Source organism: Mastigoproctus giganteus, chromosome 10, assembly GCF_048544385.1.
Source record: "Mastigoproctus giganteus isolate SK-2022 chromosome 10, ASM4854438v1, whole genome shotgun sequence".
In the NCBI taxonomy this organism is placed as follows: Eukaryota; Metazoa; Arthropoda; class Arachnida; order Uropygi; family Thelyphonidae; genus Mastigoproctus; species Mastigoproctus giganteus.
Genome location: NC_143584.1, coordinates 223,294,247 through 223,312,922, shown reverse-complemented (window position 1 = coordinate 223,312,922; position 18,676 = coordinate 223,294,247). Strand labels below are relative to the sequence as shown.

The 18,676-nt window shown below is 37.5% G+C and overlaps 1 protein-coding gene across 1 annotated transcript in view; it reads left to right on the top strand.

Moving 5' to 3' along the window:
* LOC150079973 (uncharacterized) overlaps positions 1 to 18,676 on the top strand; it is a 104,431-nt gene that overhangs the window by 25,526 nt on the left and 60,229 nt on the right. Inside the window, exons 4-6 of the mRNA XM_090383299.1 lie at positions 2,784 to 2,879; positions 5,835 to 6,115; positions 11,007 to 11,107. Of these exons, the coding sequence (XP_090239425.1) occupies positions 2,784 to 2,879; positions 5,835 to 6,115; positions 11,007 to 11,107 (478 nt within the window). The remainder of the gene's footprint in view (positions 1 to 2,783; positions 2,880 to 5,834; positions 6,116 to 11,006; positions 11,108 to 18,676) is intronic.

Here is an 18,676-nt window from a genome sequence, read left to right as displayed (position 1 = left end):
ATAATTTCACTGACACGATCTAAGTAAACGATGACATCATCAGTTTTGAAACAGTAATCCAACCCAAGGAAAAGAAAAGAAATATCTCAGGTCATCCCCTTTTGCATTCTTGTAATGCCAAACAACACGAGGTTAGGAATAGCCATGAGATAAAGACTCCATTGGAGAAGAGACAGCCACTAAGTTGTGATCTAAGGTGCCTAAAGGACCACTCACTTTGACCTTGTACTTAGGATTGTTTGTGAAAAAAAGATCAAGTGTGTTGGCTGTATGGTTAGGATTGTCCTGTATTCTTTTGGTTAAATGATCAATCTGTGCAAGGTCATTAGTAATTGCAAAAACCTGAGCATCTTGACCTGCTGGGTCGGTGTGACTAGAAAACGGAAGCCAACTGGAGTTGTGAACATTAAAATCACCAAGGAAAATTACCTCACTGTTAGGAAAGTAGGACTGTAGAAAGTCAAATTGCATAGAAAGGAACTCAAAGAGAGCCAAGTGATTAGTTCAGTTGGGAGAACAATAGAGACAACAGATGAATTTCACAGAATGAGGTAGAGAGATTTTAAGCCAGAGAAGATCGAAAAGAGGAGATTTCAAAACAAAGTCTCTGACAGGGAATATCGGAATGGAGATATGCACAAGTACCACCTTTGAGGCGAAAGGAATCGTACAGTGAATAATTTGGGCAACTGAGATGAGTAGTAGTTGAATCAACTGATAACTGACATTCTCTCAGAAAAAGTACATGTGGTTTAGCAGACTGCAAGTGGAAATGGACATTGTTGAGATTAGAATTATCACGTATATTTATGAAATGAACTAGGAAGTGTTTGAGAGGTTTATATCTTTTTGCAGATAAGCTTACTCTATTACTTTGACAATTCGTGGTGTATTCAATAGTAAGAAAAATTGGAGGGGACATGCTGTATGAAGTAATGAAATTTTTAGATAGGGCCTACACATGATAAGAATATACCCAGATCCTTGACATAACATGGCCTGATGCTTCCGTGTGCAGGAGCAGGAGTGCGTAGCACACACTTCTTGATTAGACCAGGGTTCGAGCCCATGACCACCAAATACGGAGGATGCGGAAAGGTCAGGGAATGACCACTGAATATTCCCGGAGCAATATGGCCTTAGTTGCTAATGCTCCTAAAAACCAAATAACAACATAACGTGCCCTCGACAATGTTCCCCGCATACACACTACTCGGTCTCCCTCCAATCACTACCTGGCAGAGTAGAAGTAGCAAGATTATACAGGGTGTCTCAAAAATATTGGTACAAACGTTTAGGGGAGGTGGGTAACATCTAAAGGAATGTGAATCACATAGGAACCCATAACCGGAAACGCCACAGGAAAGTAGTAGCAGAGGCACAAGAAACAGAAATGACACAAGACAGTAATTAGTGGCAAACATTTATTTGACATAATATTAACAATGGAGTACGAGATGGATGCATTTCATGATGTTACAACAGATGCTCGAAAGTTCCACCCTGAGACGCGATGCATGCATGACACCGATGCAGCATGAATTGGCGGACACAGTCAAACACACCTGGAGTTTCTTTGACAGTAGCAGCAGCACAGACGATTCTCGCCACGAGATCCATTTCAGTCTCCACAGGCGATTCATACACGATAGATTTGAGGGCCCCCACAGAAAGAAATCAAGGCTCGATAAATCAGGTGAACGTGGGGGGTCAGGCAACAGGTCCACCACAGCCAATCCATCGACGCCCAAAATGCCTGTTCAAATGGTCGTGAACACACCTTCGATAATGGGCAGGCACCCCGTCATGTTGAAACCAAATGTTGCATCTCACATTTTCTGAAACATCGTCAAGTAACCCTGGTAGAACTTGTTCAAGAAAGATCCGATATTTAGTGGAGTTCATGCTGAATGGTAACAGGTATGGGCTGACTAAGCAGTCACTGACCATACCTGCCCACACATTTATTGCGAACCGACGTTGTGCCGCATGGACGACCGTGTGGGTTGTCATGAGCCCACATATGAGCATTGTGCTGATTGAATAAGCCTTGGAGATGGTAGGGGTGTGAGGAATCGTGGTGCCAGACACGCTGTACACAGCAACGAGACACTCCTAAGGCAGAGGCAACGGCACTTGTGCTGGTAGTAGGATTATTCTGGACGGCATTCAACACACTTTCTTCCATGGCGGGAGTTCGCGTCGAATGTGGTCTGCCTGCACTACTCCTGTTACCTCTAAATGACCTATAATTGCACAAATTTTGATGCACATGCGCAAACAAACGTGGTCCGGTACATGTCTGTCTGGGAAGCATTCTCCATAAATTCGTTGAGCGGCTTGTCCATTGCCCTCTGCTAATCCTTACATGTGGTGCATGTCTGCCAGCTTACAGTTTGTATATCAATGCATGCTCTTCGTGCGGCGACTACTGCTTGAATGAGTAAACTAGAAATTTTCCCTCTCGGGAACTGATAACAGCCAGTCTACCAACTTATGGTGACGTTTCCAGTTATGGGTTCCTATGCGATTCACATTCCTGTAGATGTTACCTACCTCCCCTAAACTTTTGTATCAATATTTTTGAGACACCCTGTCTAAATGTCCAGTTATGCTTGGGTTTACATTCTTTTTTTTAAATTAAAGATGATCTTGAAATGATTTGGTAGCATTATTCTCATATGCACTATTAATATATTTTTATTTTGTTATTAAAGTAGATCTGATGTGGATTTTGTTAAGAGAAAATGATTTTCTCATTTAATATTTTTGTTCTTTTCTAGGATCTACAAAAGGAAAATGAAAAACTGAAAAATGAACTGAAGCTTGCTAAAAACCGACTTAAGGGTGTTCTGCAGGATATCTCATTATATTTAGAGGTACACAGATCCCTTTATTTTATATAGAGCCGACCGGGCCAGTCAGGTGGGTAAAGTGCCTGCCCGGCAACCCACAGTCGCGGGTTCAGATCAAAGTACTGCAAAAACCTTGGGAGGTGCACTATGGCCACAGAAGCCGATGCACCAACAACTACCAGAAAAAAAAAAAAAAAAAAAATTTATATAGAATTTGAAAGTCAGGTGCAAAGCTGCTAGGGTTATTAAACAGAAATTCTCCATTGTTAATTTCTTTCTAACTTCATCCCAAGTCCCTCCTGGTAATATTAGAGATCAGTTTATGGCTAGATATCTGCAAAGTTAAAATTGCACATTGCAAGAAAGCAAGCTTATGTAGCATCAACCAGAAAAAAAAAAAACACCCTTTTCTTTTCGCCCATCCACTCGCTCCAAATGTTTATCTAGTTCTGCCTTGAATCTGTTTAAGCTATCAACTTCTACAGCGACAGATGGAAGTTTGTTTCAGCAATCAACCACACGCTGGCTAAAGGCAAACTTCCACACATCTATCCTACAACTGTCTTTCCTCAATTTGAATTTATGCCCTCTCAGATGATTATTCTGAGCAAGAGGAAGAATCCCATCAGCATTGAGCATGCTCAAACCATTCAAGACTTTATACAGCTCAATCAGATCACCTCTCAGGTGCCTAGTCTCCAAACGCTGTAATTTGCAAAACTGAAGCCTTTCTTTGTAAGAGCAACCCTTTGTTCCATTCACTAATCTTTTTACCCTTCTCTGTACTTGTTCCAACAGCTCTACGTCCTTCTTAAAATGAGGCCTCCAGACCTGTATACAGTACAATGTTAAACTTCACTTGACACCTCTCAGCCCATCTGCTCAACTTTTCTAGATCCTGTTGCATAAGCGTACTGTCATTAGCGTCATTAAAACTTTGCCGACCTTCGTATCATCTGCAAACTTGGACATTAAGTCTACTATACCATCATCAATATCGTTAGTGAATACAGAAACCAACAATGGACCCATCACTGAACCCTAGGGGACTCCACTAATAACATTACTCCACAGAGAGCAGTGATCGTTGATTATTCAACCATCCCTTTATCCATAGCAGCAATTTGCCTCCAATGCCATGCTGCTCCAATTTGTGCAGCAGTCTTCCATGTGCAACAGTATCAAAAGCTTTTCTAAGATCCAAAAGTATGATATCAAAATTATTCTTTGCATCGAGTTCCTTTGTGACTACATCATAGTATCCAATCAAATCAGTTAGACAAGACTTCCCCTTAACAAACCCATGCTGTGTCCCAGCTATAACTGACATTTTGTCTATATGATCTTGCAATGCTTCTTTAACCAGTGCCTCCATTAATTTTCTTGGAACAGAAGTCAAACTAACAGGTCCATAATTACCTGTGTCTCCCTTTGATCCTCCTTTATGGATTGGGGTCACATTTGCACATCTCCAGTCCATGGGTACCTCCCCTGAGTCCAAGGAAGCTCTCATAATTATGGCTAAGGGTTTGCTTACTTCCTTTTCTGCCTCCTTTAATGTAACTGGATAGATTCCATCCACCCCAGGTGCCTTTCTTATGTTTATCTTCAACAATTTCTCCTCCACTTTACTCTCAGTTATTACAAGATTATCTAGCTTACTACCAGAGTTTAATACACCTGTGGCATTCCCCTTCCTGAATAACTCCTCATTTGTTAAAGTAGATGCAAAATATTCATTTAGATTCTAGCTCCTAACACCATTCGTGTGTGTGTAGGAAATACTCTAAATGAGTCATTCAATAAATTTTATAAAAATCACGATTTCCAACTATTTTACAGCTGCTCTGATCTTTATGTATATCTAATTTTTCTACTAACTAATTGTCATGAGGATGAACTTATAGTGCCATATGGATATCTCTTTTTGATACTAAAAAGTTGCATTGAGCAGATGCTGTGATTATTTTTTACAGTTTCCTATAATTAATATATTAATTCTAGTTCATTCACACTAGACCTAGAATGGACATCTGCCCAAGGATCATTGCCCATCCATAGCTTTTTAGAGTTGCATTTAGTTTGTTATGCATTAATGAACATTGGTTCTTAAAACTAAAATAATTAGTTTTATAAACAAGTCTTTAGTATTCTGGCACAAGAATGTTTTATTTAATCACTATTTGCATTAAGAAAAATCACTTGTACCATTGCTTCACTCACCATCATATAGCCGTGGATAACTAGGGTTTCTGGACCTTTAATATATTCAAATTAGAAATTATTTTTCCTGACAAACATCAGGGTGTCAACCTGTGGACTAAAACAGCTAAAATGCTGAAGGTCTTGATTTATGTTGATTATTTTACTATGTAGTGGGCCACAAGAATGGTTTACCACTAATTATGCTATTTTTTAAAAATAAGAATTAATTTCTGTTGATCAGTGTTTATATTCACAGTTTAATAGTTTAATTTTTTATATTTAATAATTAAATACAAAAATCCAGTGCTATTATTACATGGCTTGTTAACATTTTTATTACACAGTCTTAAATAATATTGTTAAACGTTGAAGAAAATATCATAAGAAAGCAGTACAGAAAAATCTAATATTACTAAAAGCAGATATTTTCAAAAGTCAGCTTGGAGCTATATTTTATGATACGGTAGTTTTAAGATCAGGGATGAAGGAGAGCCATAACGCTTGGAGTTGCCTGCATGGCAACTGGCTAGACAAGGGCTGTGGGTTGGATGTGCCTGTTTTATGTTATTATGTATTGAAAAAATTAATTTTCAAATAAATTATGAAATGCTTTCTTATAAACAGCATTGAAGAATAGTTTTTATCTAAAATGCTGGTTAATTTCTCTCTCTCTTCCTCGATTTAAAAATATATAATGATAAAAGATTATGTAGCGAATTCATTACATGGCATTTACATTTTATTTCTTTATTTCTGTTAACTGCTTTTCTAAAGAGAGAAAATCAGATCAACTCTCAGCTGCCTATTTTACTACATGTTCACCAGTGCCAACAACTGCAGAAACCAGCAAACGACAAAAACCATTGCTGTCCTATACCTTTATGTCAAAGAATGAAAAATGTACTTAATCATGTGAGTTCCTGTAAAGCTGGAAGGACTTGTGCTGTTCCACATCATCTGTCTTCCTTTGAAATCATTAATCACTGGAATACTTGCACCAATGATGATTGTTTGGTGTGTAAAACAGGCTCATCTTTAGCTCAAGAGAAAGTCAGGTAATTGAAATAAGAATATATGCTGACATCCCAAAAAATTAGAGCAATCCTTTTTAATTTGGTCTAACCATAATGCTGCTGATAGCTCCAATATCTGAGATCCCATCTGTTGGATACTGACTGACTGGGCTAGTATTCTCCTGTGTGAAAAGCAGGTTGCAGTAATGTGATTCTGAAATGGTACGTTTTCTCTGAGACTCAGATTAAGATTGTGTTGATCTGTCTGTATCCTTATAAGATATGTCTAGTGCTCCTCTGTAGCTGCTACAACTCTAAAAAATATTGAAATATGATTTAACTGACAAGACCTTGTCTGCTTTCTAAATCTTCCATTCATGGCACCACTGTGCAGTAATATCCATAATAGAATTTGCAGTTGCTATTAAATGCTATTAACTTATGATGAAATAATGACTAATTTTACAGCTGAAAGCTTTGCTAAGAATCTTAACTTATTATGAAATCTAATTGCATATGCTTTACCTTGAGTTTTTTGCATAAAGTGTTTGGGCCAGATAACAGCCAGTATTGAATTTTGAACTAAGATGCTGCAGAGTAGAATTTTTTCTTGTATTCATTAATATTTGGCAGTTGTTTGCATCCAGAATTGTACTTATTTCTGGATGCTTCCACTCTTTCAGCTATTACCTAAATCCTACAAGTGACTTATATTGCCACATCGTTTGGTTTTATTGTTGACCCAAGAGTTGTATGCATGGTGTCTTTTATCACGTCACTGAAAACTGAACAAAATCTCAACTATGCGAAAAGCTGTCAACTCTTTTGTGAGCCTGAAGACTAACTTTCATAAGTATGTCTGTTTACTCTAATTTTTTGGGAAAGTTCACATAAAACAATAAACAATTTATTAATTGAATAAAATGAATTTATTTTAATTTATCTTCCTTTAAACTGCATTTTATATCCACTTCATAATAGGGAAACATTTCTGCATTTACTGAAGAAAATGATAGGAATATACTCTTGTTAGAACACTAAAAACAGACTGATTTTGTGGAATAATATTTTTAATGTTAACACATCATTGTGAATGGCCACTAACTGCATTCACCTAGCTTGTTGATGCTGGTTTATCATTAGTATTTAACAAAATGCTTTTTCTTGTTTCACTGCAGTAGCAGAAGAGAATATCTTTTTGCACCTCTTAATCTAAACAAACTACCAGTAAGAAAGCACACTATACTGTTATCTCAATAATTTCTTCATGGAAATGCCTGGCTTCCCCTACTGAAGTGTTAATTACCAAAGCAGCTGTCTGGAAAGTTGCTGAAATTTCAATAATCTGGTTAGTAGCCTTCTTTCAATAACCCGCATAGTTACTTGCTGTTCCTCTTGAATATTAAGAGGTTTCGAATATTTAGTTGTTAATCCATGTTCTTAAATAAAAACTGAAAATAATTATCATGGCACTCACTCGGTTTTAGGGCTGGAATCGAAAGTGTGCTCATCCACAGTGATTGTGTAGAGGTTTTTTTTTTTTTTTTGTAGTGCTTTAATGGTTAATTTAATCAAAGCTATAAAAATACCGCTTATAGTATACAGTCAAAGTTCCTTATAGTGATTCCCTCAAGAGAATGACAGAAATGGCTGTTGTATTAAGAGGTTTCATAAAATCAGAAAAAGAACAGAAAAGTTTGTAATTCTACTAATACACTATAGTATAATCTAATTCAGAATATGTACTGCGGTATCAAACAAGAAAATGAAGGTTGTACATTTTGCATATATCAAGGCCTAACCATAGACAGAGGTATAGCTTTCAGACTTTAAAATAATCTGTCAAAATGTGCTGTTTCAGTGGCAGAGCATCTTTTTAAAAAGAATTATGAAAGTACATGATATAGTTAATTCACTTTTGCAGTTTATAATCCTTGATAAGCTTCCTTCAACAAAACTTCTTGCTCAACCACAGTAGGTTCCTCATCTTCATCATTGCAAATTTCAGGTTCAGTTTGTACAATGCAATGAGTTTCTCTTTACAGTATTTGTGCATAGTGTTCAAAACACATTTCCTTCTAAGTTTAAGCAGTGATATACATCCTCAGAAATTTCTTTGGACTGCTCTTCATGATTAATAGAAATTGAAGACTCGTGAAGTTCATTTGTTGTCATTTAAGGCAGCATCCAGCATGCTTGAAGCAGTTTGTGATCACTTTTTTGTTAACCTTGTCCCATGCCAAAACATAAAAACATTGCATATGGCAGAGTGGTAAAGGTTGTAAACATTCCACCAAAGACTGGTAAAATTTAGCAAACTACATTCAAATTAAAAATTGTAAGATTAAATGTATAAGAGAAGATTTAAGAATTTTTTAATGTAATTGTTAATATAATTGATAGACTTCAATATCAATCAGGAACCTGCTAATAAGTCATCTGACTTAGAAGGACGAAAATGGACGTTCATTTATTATGTTTTGTAAGGATTTTTATTTCTCTTATTTTGAAAATTTTTTTTTTTTATTTATTTCTATTTGTATTGTATAATTGGAATTGAAGTTCAGCTAATTCAACTTCCTTAAGTATTTAATAAACCTATCTCAAAAAATACTTTATTCAATTAAATTTCATCAATACATGTCATAGAGGGTTTTGATCATATCAAAACTTCATTTGAGATTTAAGACAAGAAATAATTGGTTAATAATGTTTCAATAAAGTATATAAGCAATCTCTTTAAATTAAAAAAAAAAAAAGTTTCTACCATTCAATATGTTCTATCAAACTTATTGTATTGCTGTGTGCAAAGACACAGCAATACTGCTTACATCTTATGCTGCACCAGCCAATAAAAATAAATAAACAAAATAATAATAATAAGAAGAAAATTTTAAAAAAATAAATTACTAAGAGAAAAGGAAGTAGACAACCGATGCATTTCCCTCCTCCTGTGGGAAATTATCCAACTGACCTTTGAATTTTCCCAAACTGTCAGCCTCTACCACCCATGTAGGTAACTTATTCCAATAATTTATAACTCGCTGGCTAAAATAAAACTTTCTGCAATCCAGTCTAAACATTCCCTCCCCCCATAACTTTAAATTATGGCCACTAGTTCTAGAATCATTTATAACTGAAAATTTCATCCTCATTTGTTTTACTTATGCCTCTCAGAGCTTTAAAACACCTCAATCAAGTCTCCTCTAAGGTGCCTAGTTTCAATGCTCTGTAACCCACATATTCAAAGTCTTTCCTCATATGGGTGCCCTTGTGCCAATCTCACCAGGCGAGTTACCCGTCTTTGGACCCTTTCAAGAAGTACAATGTCTTTCTTTAGATGCAGGCTCCATACTCGAACACAGTATTCCAAGTGTGGTCTAACAATAGCCTTATATAATGGGGTTATGTCCTTATCTCTACTAGCAATTGTACGATAGTACACCATGAGCCTTCCTTGCAACCTGGATGTTGATTTCTTACTTAACATAAAAATAATTTATCTAGAAATTTTTCAACTTCAATGATGTGTATGCTAGCAGGGGCATCAAAACATAAAAATGAATTATTTAGACTTAATCTTTTATGTCAAATGTACTGTCGAAATTAAATATTTTTTATGCTTACTTAATCCAAGTCAAATTCCTTATGTCTGCAACAATTTCTTTTTCACTCTGATGGTTAAATATTTTCATGAAAGGTTGAAAATAACAATATGTAATTCTTGCCCACTTTTAGAAAGGATGTTTATCAAATATAACATCTAATATTAGTTGTTTGAATAGATCGCCATAAAACACTATTAATTTGCATCATAAAAAAAGCACAATACAAAACTGTGAAGTGTTCCTTCTGTAACAAATAAGACGAGTAGTAGAGGGTATGCAAAATACATTTTCTGTGACTGGTGATGAAAAAAAGTTATGGACAATAACCTCGAAAGTAAACATCACACTACAAAAATGCCTTTTTAATTATCGTGCCTGGCTAAGTGGCAAAAACAAACTGTTTTTAAAATAGATATGAACAAATAAAATGTTTGTAAAAAAATTTATCATTTAAAAATGTTGCCCCATCCTCTGAAATGCCAAGAAAAAAATGGTCACTTTACACTAAAGAGAGACAATTTTTGTGATAGGGCAGTTTTCTAGGATTCATTCACACTTGGGGGCAAGGGCACTCTGTCGTCATACAGCAAGAAAAGGGGTGAGGAAAATTACCTGAATACTACATGTTCATAAAAATTCAAGAGTTGGGGGCTTGCAAATACTGCAATAAAATGGCAAGAAATGAGAAAAGGGTGAAGGGCCATAGGACCTTTCTACATTTTGTTTTAAAGTACAGGACTTCAAGCGTCATAGAGCTTTACTTAAACTTTTCACAGGGTGTTGTAGACTGGACCGGCAAGTAATAGACCACGAACCAGAAGTTGAGAAACACTGGCATATAGCACATCAGTTTCACATTTTTTTTTGCTTTCAAGACACAGGACAAGTTTGTTGAATGGTTATATGGCTGTTAAAGATCATGGGGGCACTCAGCAAGCTAGCAAGGGGAAATCAACATTTATAGTTTTGCTACTGTGCCAGAACCTTTTATATAGTTGAGGTGGAGTGAGGAATTTCTTGTTTGCATTCTGCATCTCATTATAAATAAGCGATATTATACTTCTCTTTGAGGATGTGTAACTTTATTTGTAGAATAGCATTGAAGCAGGTAACTGTAATAGCCTCACAACTTGAGTGATCACTACCATACAAAAAGTGACAGAAAATCTTTTTGCTTTATCTTGTCTATAAGTGCACAAAAGTTATTAATTACTATGCCATGGAGGCTCCTTTCTTTACCACAAGAAGCCAACTGAATTTAAATATTTACAGTGTATTTATTGATTACATAATCAATTAAATGAGTTATATTGATCTACTTTCAGGTGTCCATTAATCTTCAGCAAAAGGTCTGGTGGGATTCTCAAAAAATCTGTCAAGTTAAATGCTCCGTGCCTTTTAACAAGTTTTCGAGGAAGAATTCAGTGTTAAGACAAGTGAATGGAAGGATTAAACCAGTCTTTGTGCAATCACTTTTGACATTGTTTTGAGATGAATATTTGTTATTATCTCTGTATATTACACATCGCTTGCATTTCAACCTGCCATACTTGTAACAAGGAACTCATTGAGCATTATAGATATTTTAAAGTTTTATACACTCCCTTGAACATTGTAAATAGCTCTGTCTAAACAAAATTATACAGTCTTTCAAGTGTAGATTGAGGTAAGTGAACTATTAGGTGTTTAGGGATCTCAATTTCCACCTTAACGTTGAAGATCGTGGAACTGGTGATGAGCTTGATGTTGCTTTTTAAGAACAGTTACTTGCTATCAGTTTATGATGTATGATAGCAAAGAAAAGGGTTGTTTTTAAATAAATGGTCTTATTTATTCTATGTGATAACATTACAAAAAGCAATGTTGAGACTAGAAGTTTTGCTGGAGCAAAATTGGCACAAATATCTTTCAACCCATACAAAAAGAACTCTTAAAGTGTTGTTATATGTGTATATATTGGTTATTGCTGTGTTAGCATGAAAACTAGTGTGAGAGAGGCACATTATTTGCTCAGTCTATAGTGAGCAATTGCCAATCAACAGATAAAAGTTCATGACTGTATAGGCATGGTTACCAGGCTGCCACACAACAGTCATTTAAAACTGGTAACTGGCTTATCAGTTTAGTCTATATTTGAATTACTGAGAAAGGAGCTGAGAAATTTGAAATGTATGTTTTAGTTTCTAAATTCAGCTGGAACACAAATATTTTTCAGTTATTGAAATTTCTTTTACATTTTTTATAAAAATATTATTATTATTCCTAAGAAGTAGGTACCATTTCCCCTCCCTCCCCCCGAACCCCAAGCATATATATAATGATTGTACTGCCAACTATAGTTGACTAGAAGTACAATACTGCGGCAAACGTGGCTATTTACAATAATTTGTTAACCTCTCAGTCCAAAATTGAAGTGCACTGAATTTCACTCTCTTTGTACATGGTGGTTGATCCTCATCATATTGCTTTCCTGGAGGAAACATTCATTGACATCGTGCAGACAACACTGGATATATAGAAAACGTGTCACTCTTTTACATGTAGTATGTGACAAGGAATTTCCATCAGTTTATAAACAGTAAATATGCCATGTATTCCAGCAGAATTTATCTCATCCACTGTCAATGCATTAGAATTCTGTAATTTTTAATGATCATTGAACTTTTATCACAAATTTTTAACTTTTATATTCTTGATTTGCTGTAATGTATGTTATACCTCATTTTGTAATATATTTTTGTATTTCATATAATTCATGCAATATTTTCAAAGCTTTATGAACTTCGCGAAATAAAAATAATTTTTTGTTAAAGATTTTTGATAGTGCATTCCTTAACAGTGCGTAATATTAGGACACAAATCACAATTTGAAGAAATATATACTCAAGTTTTCAGAACTTGGCGCTTTCTGCTTTGTCGATTTATGGAAGAGCCCCCCTTCTTTCATCCATGAGGCAGGCATATTAAAATTATATATAAAATACCATGACCCATGTCAAAATTAGCCTATCAAAACACACAAAGATGCAACTAGCTGTAGTGTGGGAAAATTTGGTGCATATATGTGTACATTGTAAATAGTGATGAGCATTAGCAGAGGCATACGATGCAAGAAAGCAAGCTTATGCAGCATCAGCCAAAAAAAAAAAAAACCTCCCATTTCACCCCTCCATTCGTTCCAAATGCCTCTCCAGCTCAGCCTTAAATTTATTTAGGCTATTAACTTCCACAACAAAAGATGGAAGTCTGTCTGTTCCACCAATCAACTACCGCTGGCTAAAGGCAAATTTCCGCACATCTATTCTACAGCTGTCTTTCCTCAATTTCAATCTGGTTCTTAATCTGTCCCCGGGTGCCAAGCAATTGTGATCGAGCGTTTTCTCTGTGCTTAAAGAGATTATCTAAAAGTGATTTAAAGTTATATTAAGTTCCTGTCCTTAAGAAATTTATTTTTTAATATCAGCTACTGTCACAAAAAGTACTTGTACAGAGCAACAAAGAAAAGTTACCTTTCTTTATTTTTCATATTTCCTTTACTAACACTTACTACTCTACGCTTGGTCACACCGGGCACTGCTCCTGCCTCCCCGTGGCAGGGCTGGAAATCTTGACAGAAAAGCTAATCTGCCAAGGACTAAAAGGAGCAAACATGGATCAACATGCCTTTCTGCATCTCGAGCCGACAAGCTCTCGGCCAGAGTTAGACAATGAGCATAACACGTCGCAACTCAAGAGGTTGAAAACCACTTCCTCAGCTACAAATTGTCCTGCATTTCTAATATTGCACTCTCTTGGAGATCAGCCTCTCAGTAAGCTCTCCATCTGTTATCCAAAAATACCTGGAAAGTGGCAGGATCTAAGACAGTCAAGAGACTGCAATCAGGCAACCTACTAGTGGAAACAATAAACCATGGACATTCGCAGAAACTACTAAATCTTGCCAGCTTTGCTGGAATTCCAGTAAAGGTTTCACCCCATGCAACCCTAAATACATCCAAAGGGGTTATATCCAGCTGGGATCTTGAATGTCACGGAGGAGGAGATAATGCAAGAACTTCAAGACCAAAATGTCATTGCAGTCAAAAGGATTATGACTAAAAAAGACAATACACTTACACCTACAAGGAACATTATTCTCACTTTCAATATTCTAAATCTACCAACATCGATTAAAGCAGGCTATCTACTTTGTCGCATTAGGCCCTACATTCCTAATCCATTGAGATGTTTTAAGTGCCAAAAGTATGGCCACTCAAACGGCATGCAGAGGAAATCAAGTTTGCCCCAATTGTGGGTCCTCTGAACACACTCAAAGTGATTGCTCAGCAAAAGAAATGGCCTGCCCCAACTGTAAAGGCAACCATCCTGCTTATTCCAGGTCATGCGAAAAATGGAAAACAAAAGAAAATTGTGACATATAAGATTGAAAATAAAGCAAGTTTTCAAGAAGCAAGGAAAGTAATTGCTCCCAGTATGACTAAGCGTACATACACCAGTATTGCGCAAAAGTATCAATCAGTGGGCACCCAAACCGATGTTACAGTACCTTCAAACACTTCAATCTCTGACTGGGCTCGGGCTGTTCTCTCCCAGCAACAGTCCAATACCCTAAGCAGTTGAACCAGGCAAATAATACTGCAATTACAGTACCAGCAACATCTCCTCCTCCCTCAGTGATTGCTTCTACATCGAATAATCGGAGCTTTAGCATTAGCATTAGCAGAGGCATATGATGCAAGAAAGCAAGCTTATTCAGCATCAGCCAAAAAAAAAAAAAAAAAAACCCACTCCGATTTCACCCCTCCGTTCGTTCGAAATACCTGTCCAGTTGAGCTTTAAATTTGTTTAGGCTATCAACTTCAAAAACAAGTGATGGAAGTCGGTTCCACCAACCAACCACCCGCTGGCCAAAGGCAAATTTCCGCACATCTATCCGACATCCGTCCTTCCTCAATTTGAATTTATGCCCTCTGAGGTGATTATTCTGAGAAAGATGAAGAAACCCATTGGCATTGAGCATGCTCAAACCATTCAAAGCCTTATACACCTCTATCAGATCACCTCGCCGGTGCCTAGTCTCCAAACTCTGTAATTTGCAAAACTTAAGCCTTTCTTCGTAAGAGCAACCCTTTGTTCCATTTACTAATCTTGTTGCCCTTCTCTGTACCCGTTCCAGCAGCTCTACATCCTTCTTCAAATGAGGCCTCCAGACCTGAATACAGTACTCAAGATGTGGCCTTACCATTGCCTTATACAAGGGAATAATCACCTCCTTATCCCTGCTAGAAAAATTCCTGTATATCATTGACAAGACACCATGAGCTACTCTTGCAGCTCGTCTGCACTGCTCAGAGAACTTCATATCTGCCTGCACAATTACCCCCAGGTCCTTTTCATTCTCCACCACTGTCAGTGTAGTACAGCAGAGTTGATACGTTGCTCTGGGGTTACTGTTTCCCATATGCAGCACTTTACATTTGTCGATGTTAAACCTCATTTGCCACCTCTCAGCCCATCTGTTCAACCTTTCCAGATCCTGTTGCAGCAGCATAGCGTCAGTATTGTCCTTAACGACCCTGCCAACCTTTGTATCATCTGCAAACTTGGACATTAAACTTGATATCCCATCATCAATATCATTCATAAACACCGAAAACAACAACGGACCCAACACTGAACCTTGAGGAACTCCACTAATAACATTAGTCCACGTTGAGCAGTGTCCATTGATTACCACTCTGTGTCTTCTGCCACTCAACCATCCCCTTATCCACAGCAGCAATTTGCCTCCAATGCCACACTGCTCCAATTTGTGCAGCAGTCTTCCATGTGCAACAGTATCAAAAGCCTTTCTAAGATCCAAATATATAATATCAAAGTTATTCCCTGCATCCAGTTCTTTTGTGACTACATCATAGTATCCAATCAAATTGGTCAGGCAAGACCTGCCCTTAACAAAACCATGCTGCGTCTGAGCTATAACTGAATTCTTGTCTAGATGATCCTGCAGTGCTTCTTTAACCAGTGCCTCCATTAATTTACCTGGAACAGAAGTTAAACTAACAGGTCTATAATTACTTGTGTCAGCCTTTGATCCTCCTTTGTGAATTGGGGTTACATTTGCACATCTCCAGTCTATGAGTACCTCCCCTGAGTCCAAAGAAGCTCTCATAATTATGGCTAGGGGTTTGCATACTTCCTTTGCTGCCTCCTTTAATATAACTGGATAGATCCCATCCACCCCAGGTGCCTTTTTTATGTTTATCCTCAACAATCTCTCCTCCACTTTCCTCTCAGTTATTACAAAATCATCCAGCTCACTGCCAATGTTTACTTTACCTACATAATTCTCCTTCCTGAATAACTCCTCATGCGTGAATGTAGATGCAAAATACTCGTTTAGATTGTTAGCCACCTGAGCAGGATCCTCAACTGTTGAACCATCAATATCCAGTGGACCAATCTGATTCATCCCTTTCCTTTTCGAGTTCAAGTATGTAAAGAACTCTTTTCTGTTTTTCTTTGCATCCTTTGCCAAGGATTTTTCATAGTCTGCCTTTGCCTGCCTAATCTCCTTTGTGACTTGGTTACAGACCAACTTATATCTATCATAGGCTTCCATGTCACCCATTAATTTGTATGTATCCCATGCATTTTTCTTCTCTGCCACATGTCTCATTAGTTCATCTGACAACCATTTAGGCCTAAACCTTGAACAATATTTCTTAGTTGGTATGTAAAGCCTGGTAGCCTCCAAGATTAGTTCCTTGAATGCTTCCCATTTTGAGTTTGCTGTTGGTAACATCATCAGTTGGTCCCACTGTATAGAATTTAAATACTGTCTCAGACCATCATAGTCGCCTTTACGAAAACAAAAACCCTTCCCTTTACCTCTGATGGTAGTTACCTCCTTGAGTAAATCCCACTTCAACACACTGTGATTACTGCCACCTAGTGGTTCATTTATCTGCAGGTTCTTAATGCATGAAGAATCACTACTGATAATCAGATCAAGAGTATTGCTCCCTCTTGTTGCCTCACGAACATGCTGATGTAGAAAACAATCATCCAATAAATCCACAAAAGTCTTGCTAGTGTGCGAGTGACCAACCCACAAACTCCAGTCAATATCTGGGAAATTAAAGTCCCCCATTATAAGACTCTCTGATTTACTGGCCCACTCTATTTCCCTGTACAATATCTTATTATACTCATCAGAGTCATTAGGCCTATAGCACACTCCTACTCTCAATTTTGATTTCCCTATGCTTATGTCACACCAAACTGACTCGACACTGCCCTGTCCATCGATGTCGACTGGCTTCACTTCCTTGGACTTTATGTGTTTCTTAATTAATAGCATAACCCCTCCTCCCCTCCTGTCCTGTCTATCCTTTCTATACACATTGTATTCCCCAAATTCCAGTTCCGCATTACTTATATCTGTGTGACACCACGTCTCTGATATCCCAACAATATCTGCCTTTGATGTTTTGAGCAATACCTCAAATTCATCAAATTTATTTACCAAACTCCTAGCATTGGTGTACACGTAGGTATACATGCACCTGTTTCTATTCTTAGCTACTCTAACACAACCCATGTGTTTACTTGTACCGCAATGACTACCAGCAGTCTCTGAAATATCCTGCATCTTGTTTTTCAGACTTCTGCTCATTTCAATAGAAGAAGTGCAAGAATCACTTCCACCTCTGCCACTGGCTACTGTTAATCTATTAGTCCTTGTATCCCCCCCCAACTAGCAGTTTTCCGACCCACCTAACACTGCCTCGACAGCATCAGCAAAAATTCTTGCACCCTTTCTATTTAAGTGTATCCCATCCCTGTAGAAGCAATCTCTCCTGTTAACAAGTACAGTCCAGGCTGAAAAAAATTCTACCCCTTGAGCCTTGCACAATCCCTCCAGGGCCGAATTGATCGACAAGGCTCTCATCATATACTCCCTCCTATCGTGTCTGGGCAGAATTGCAGACACTTTCAAGTTCAACCCTAATTCACGGCTTTTTTTCAACAGTGACCTGTACTTGCTAAGTAATTTCGCCGGTCTCCGTCTCCTAGCTCACATTTAAAAAAGAATATCCAAGAAACATCTATGGATACATTCGACTCATCTAGACAAGAACCTATCTTAGAAATACCTGCGGAAGAAGAAATGGACACCGGGCGACCATTCTTCTCCAAAAAAGACAAACCAAAGCCTGAACGTCACAAGCCAGCCACATTAAAAAAACAGATACAGCTTCTACTAAACGCCAGTAATGCTTTATATTCTACAATGGAATTGCAGAGGATTTCGTAGCAACCTTAATGATATTCAAGTCCTAATTAACCGCTACTCTCCAGTTGGTTTCTGTCTACAGGAAACCTATCTAACTCCACAAATTTCCACTAACATAAAGAACTATGCCATCTATCGACAAGATCGTAATACTTCAAATGCTGCCTGTGGAGGTGTGGCCATCTTCATCAGCTCAAAGATCCCGTCCAAACAAATCGTTTTGCAAACTGATATTGAAGTTGTTGCCGTACGTTTGATAACCCAGATTGCGTTAACACTAGCATCAGTCTATCTCCCACCAAGTCACACCTTCTCTTACCAAGATCTTGAAAACCTGTTAATGCAATTACCTCTCCCTGTCTGTCTGTTGGGTGATTTCAATAGCCACAATCCCTTATGGGGATCAACAAAAGTAGATATACATGGCCGCCTAATTGAAACTTTTCTAGACAAGCAAAACCTTACTGTTCTTAATGCTGGTGCACCTACTCGCATACAATTACCAACTGGACAAACTTCTGCAATTGATCTATCAATATGTTCCCCGATTCTGTTTCCAATCATAGAATGGTCTGTTTTAGATGACCCCCTTGGGCAGCGATTATTTGTGATCTGCTCACTGCACAACCACCATTAGTCAAACCCTGCAGGAAATGGAAGTTCTCTCAAGCCAACTGGATCAAATTTCAATCTTTT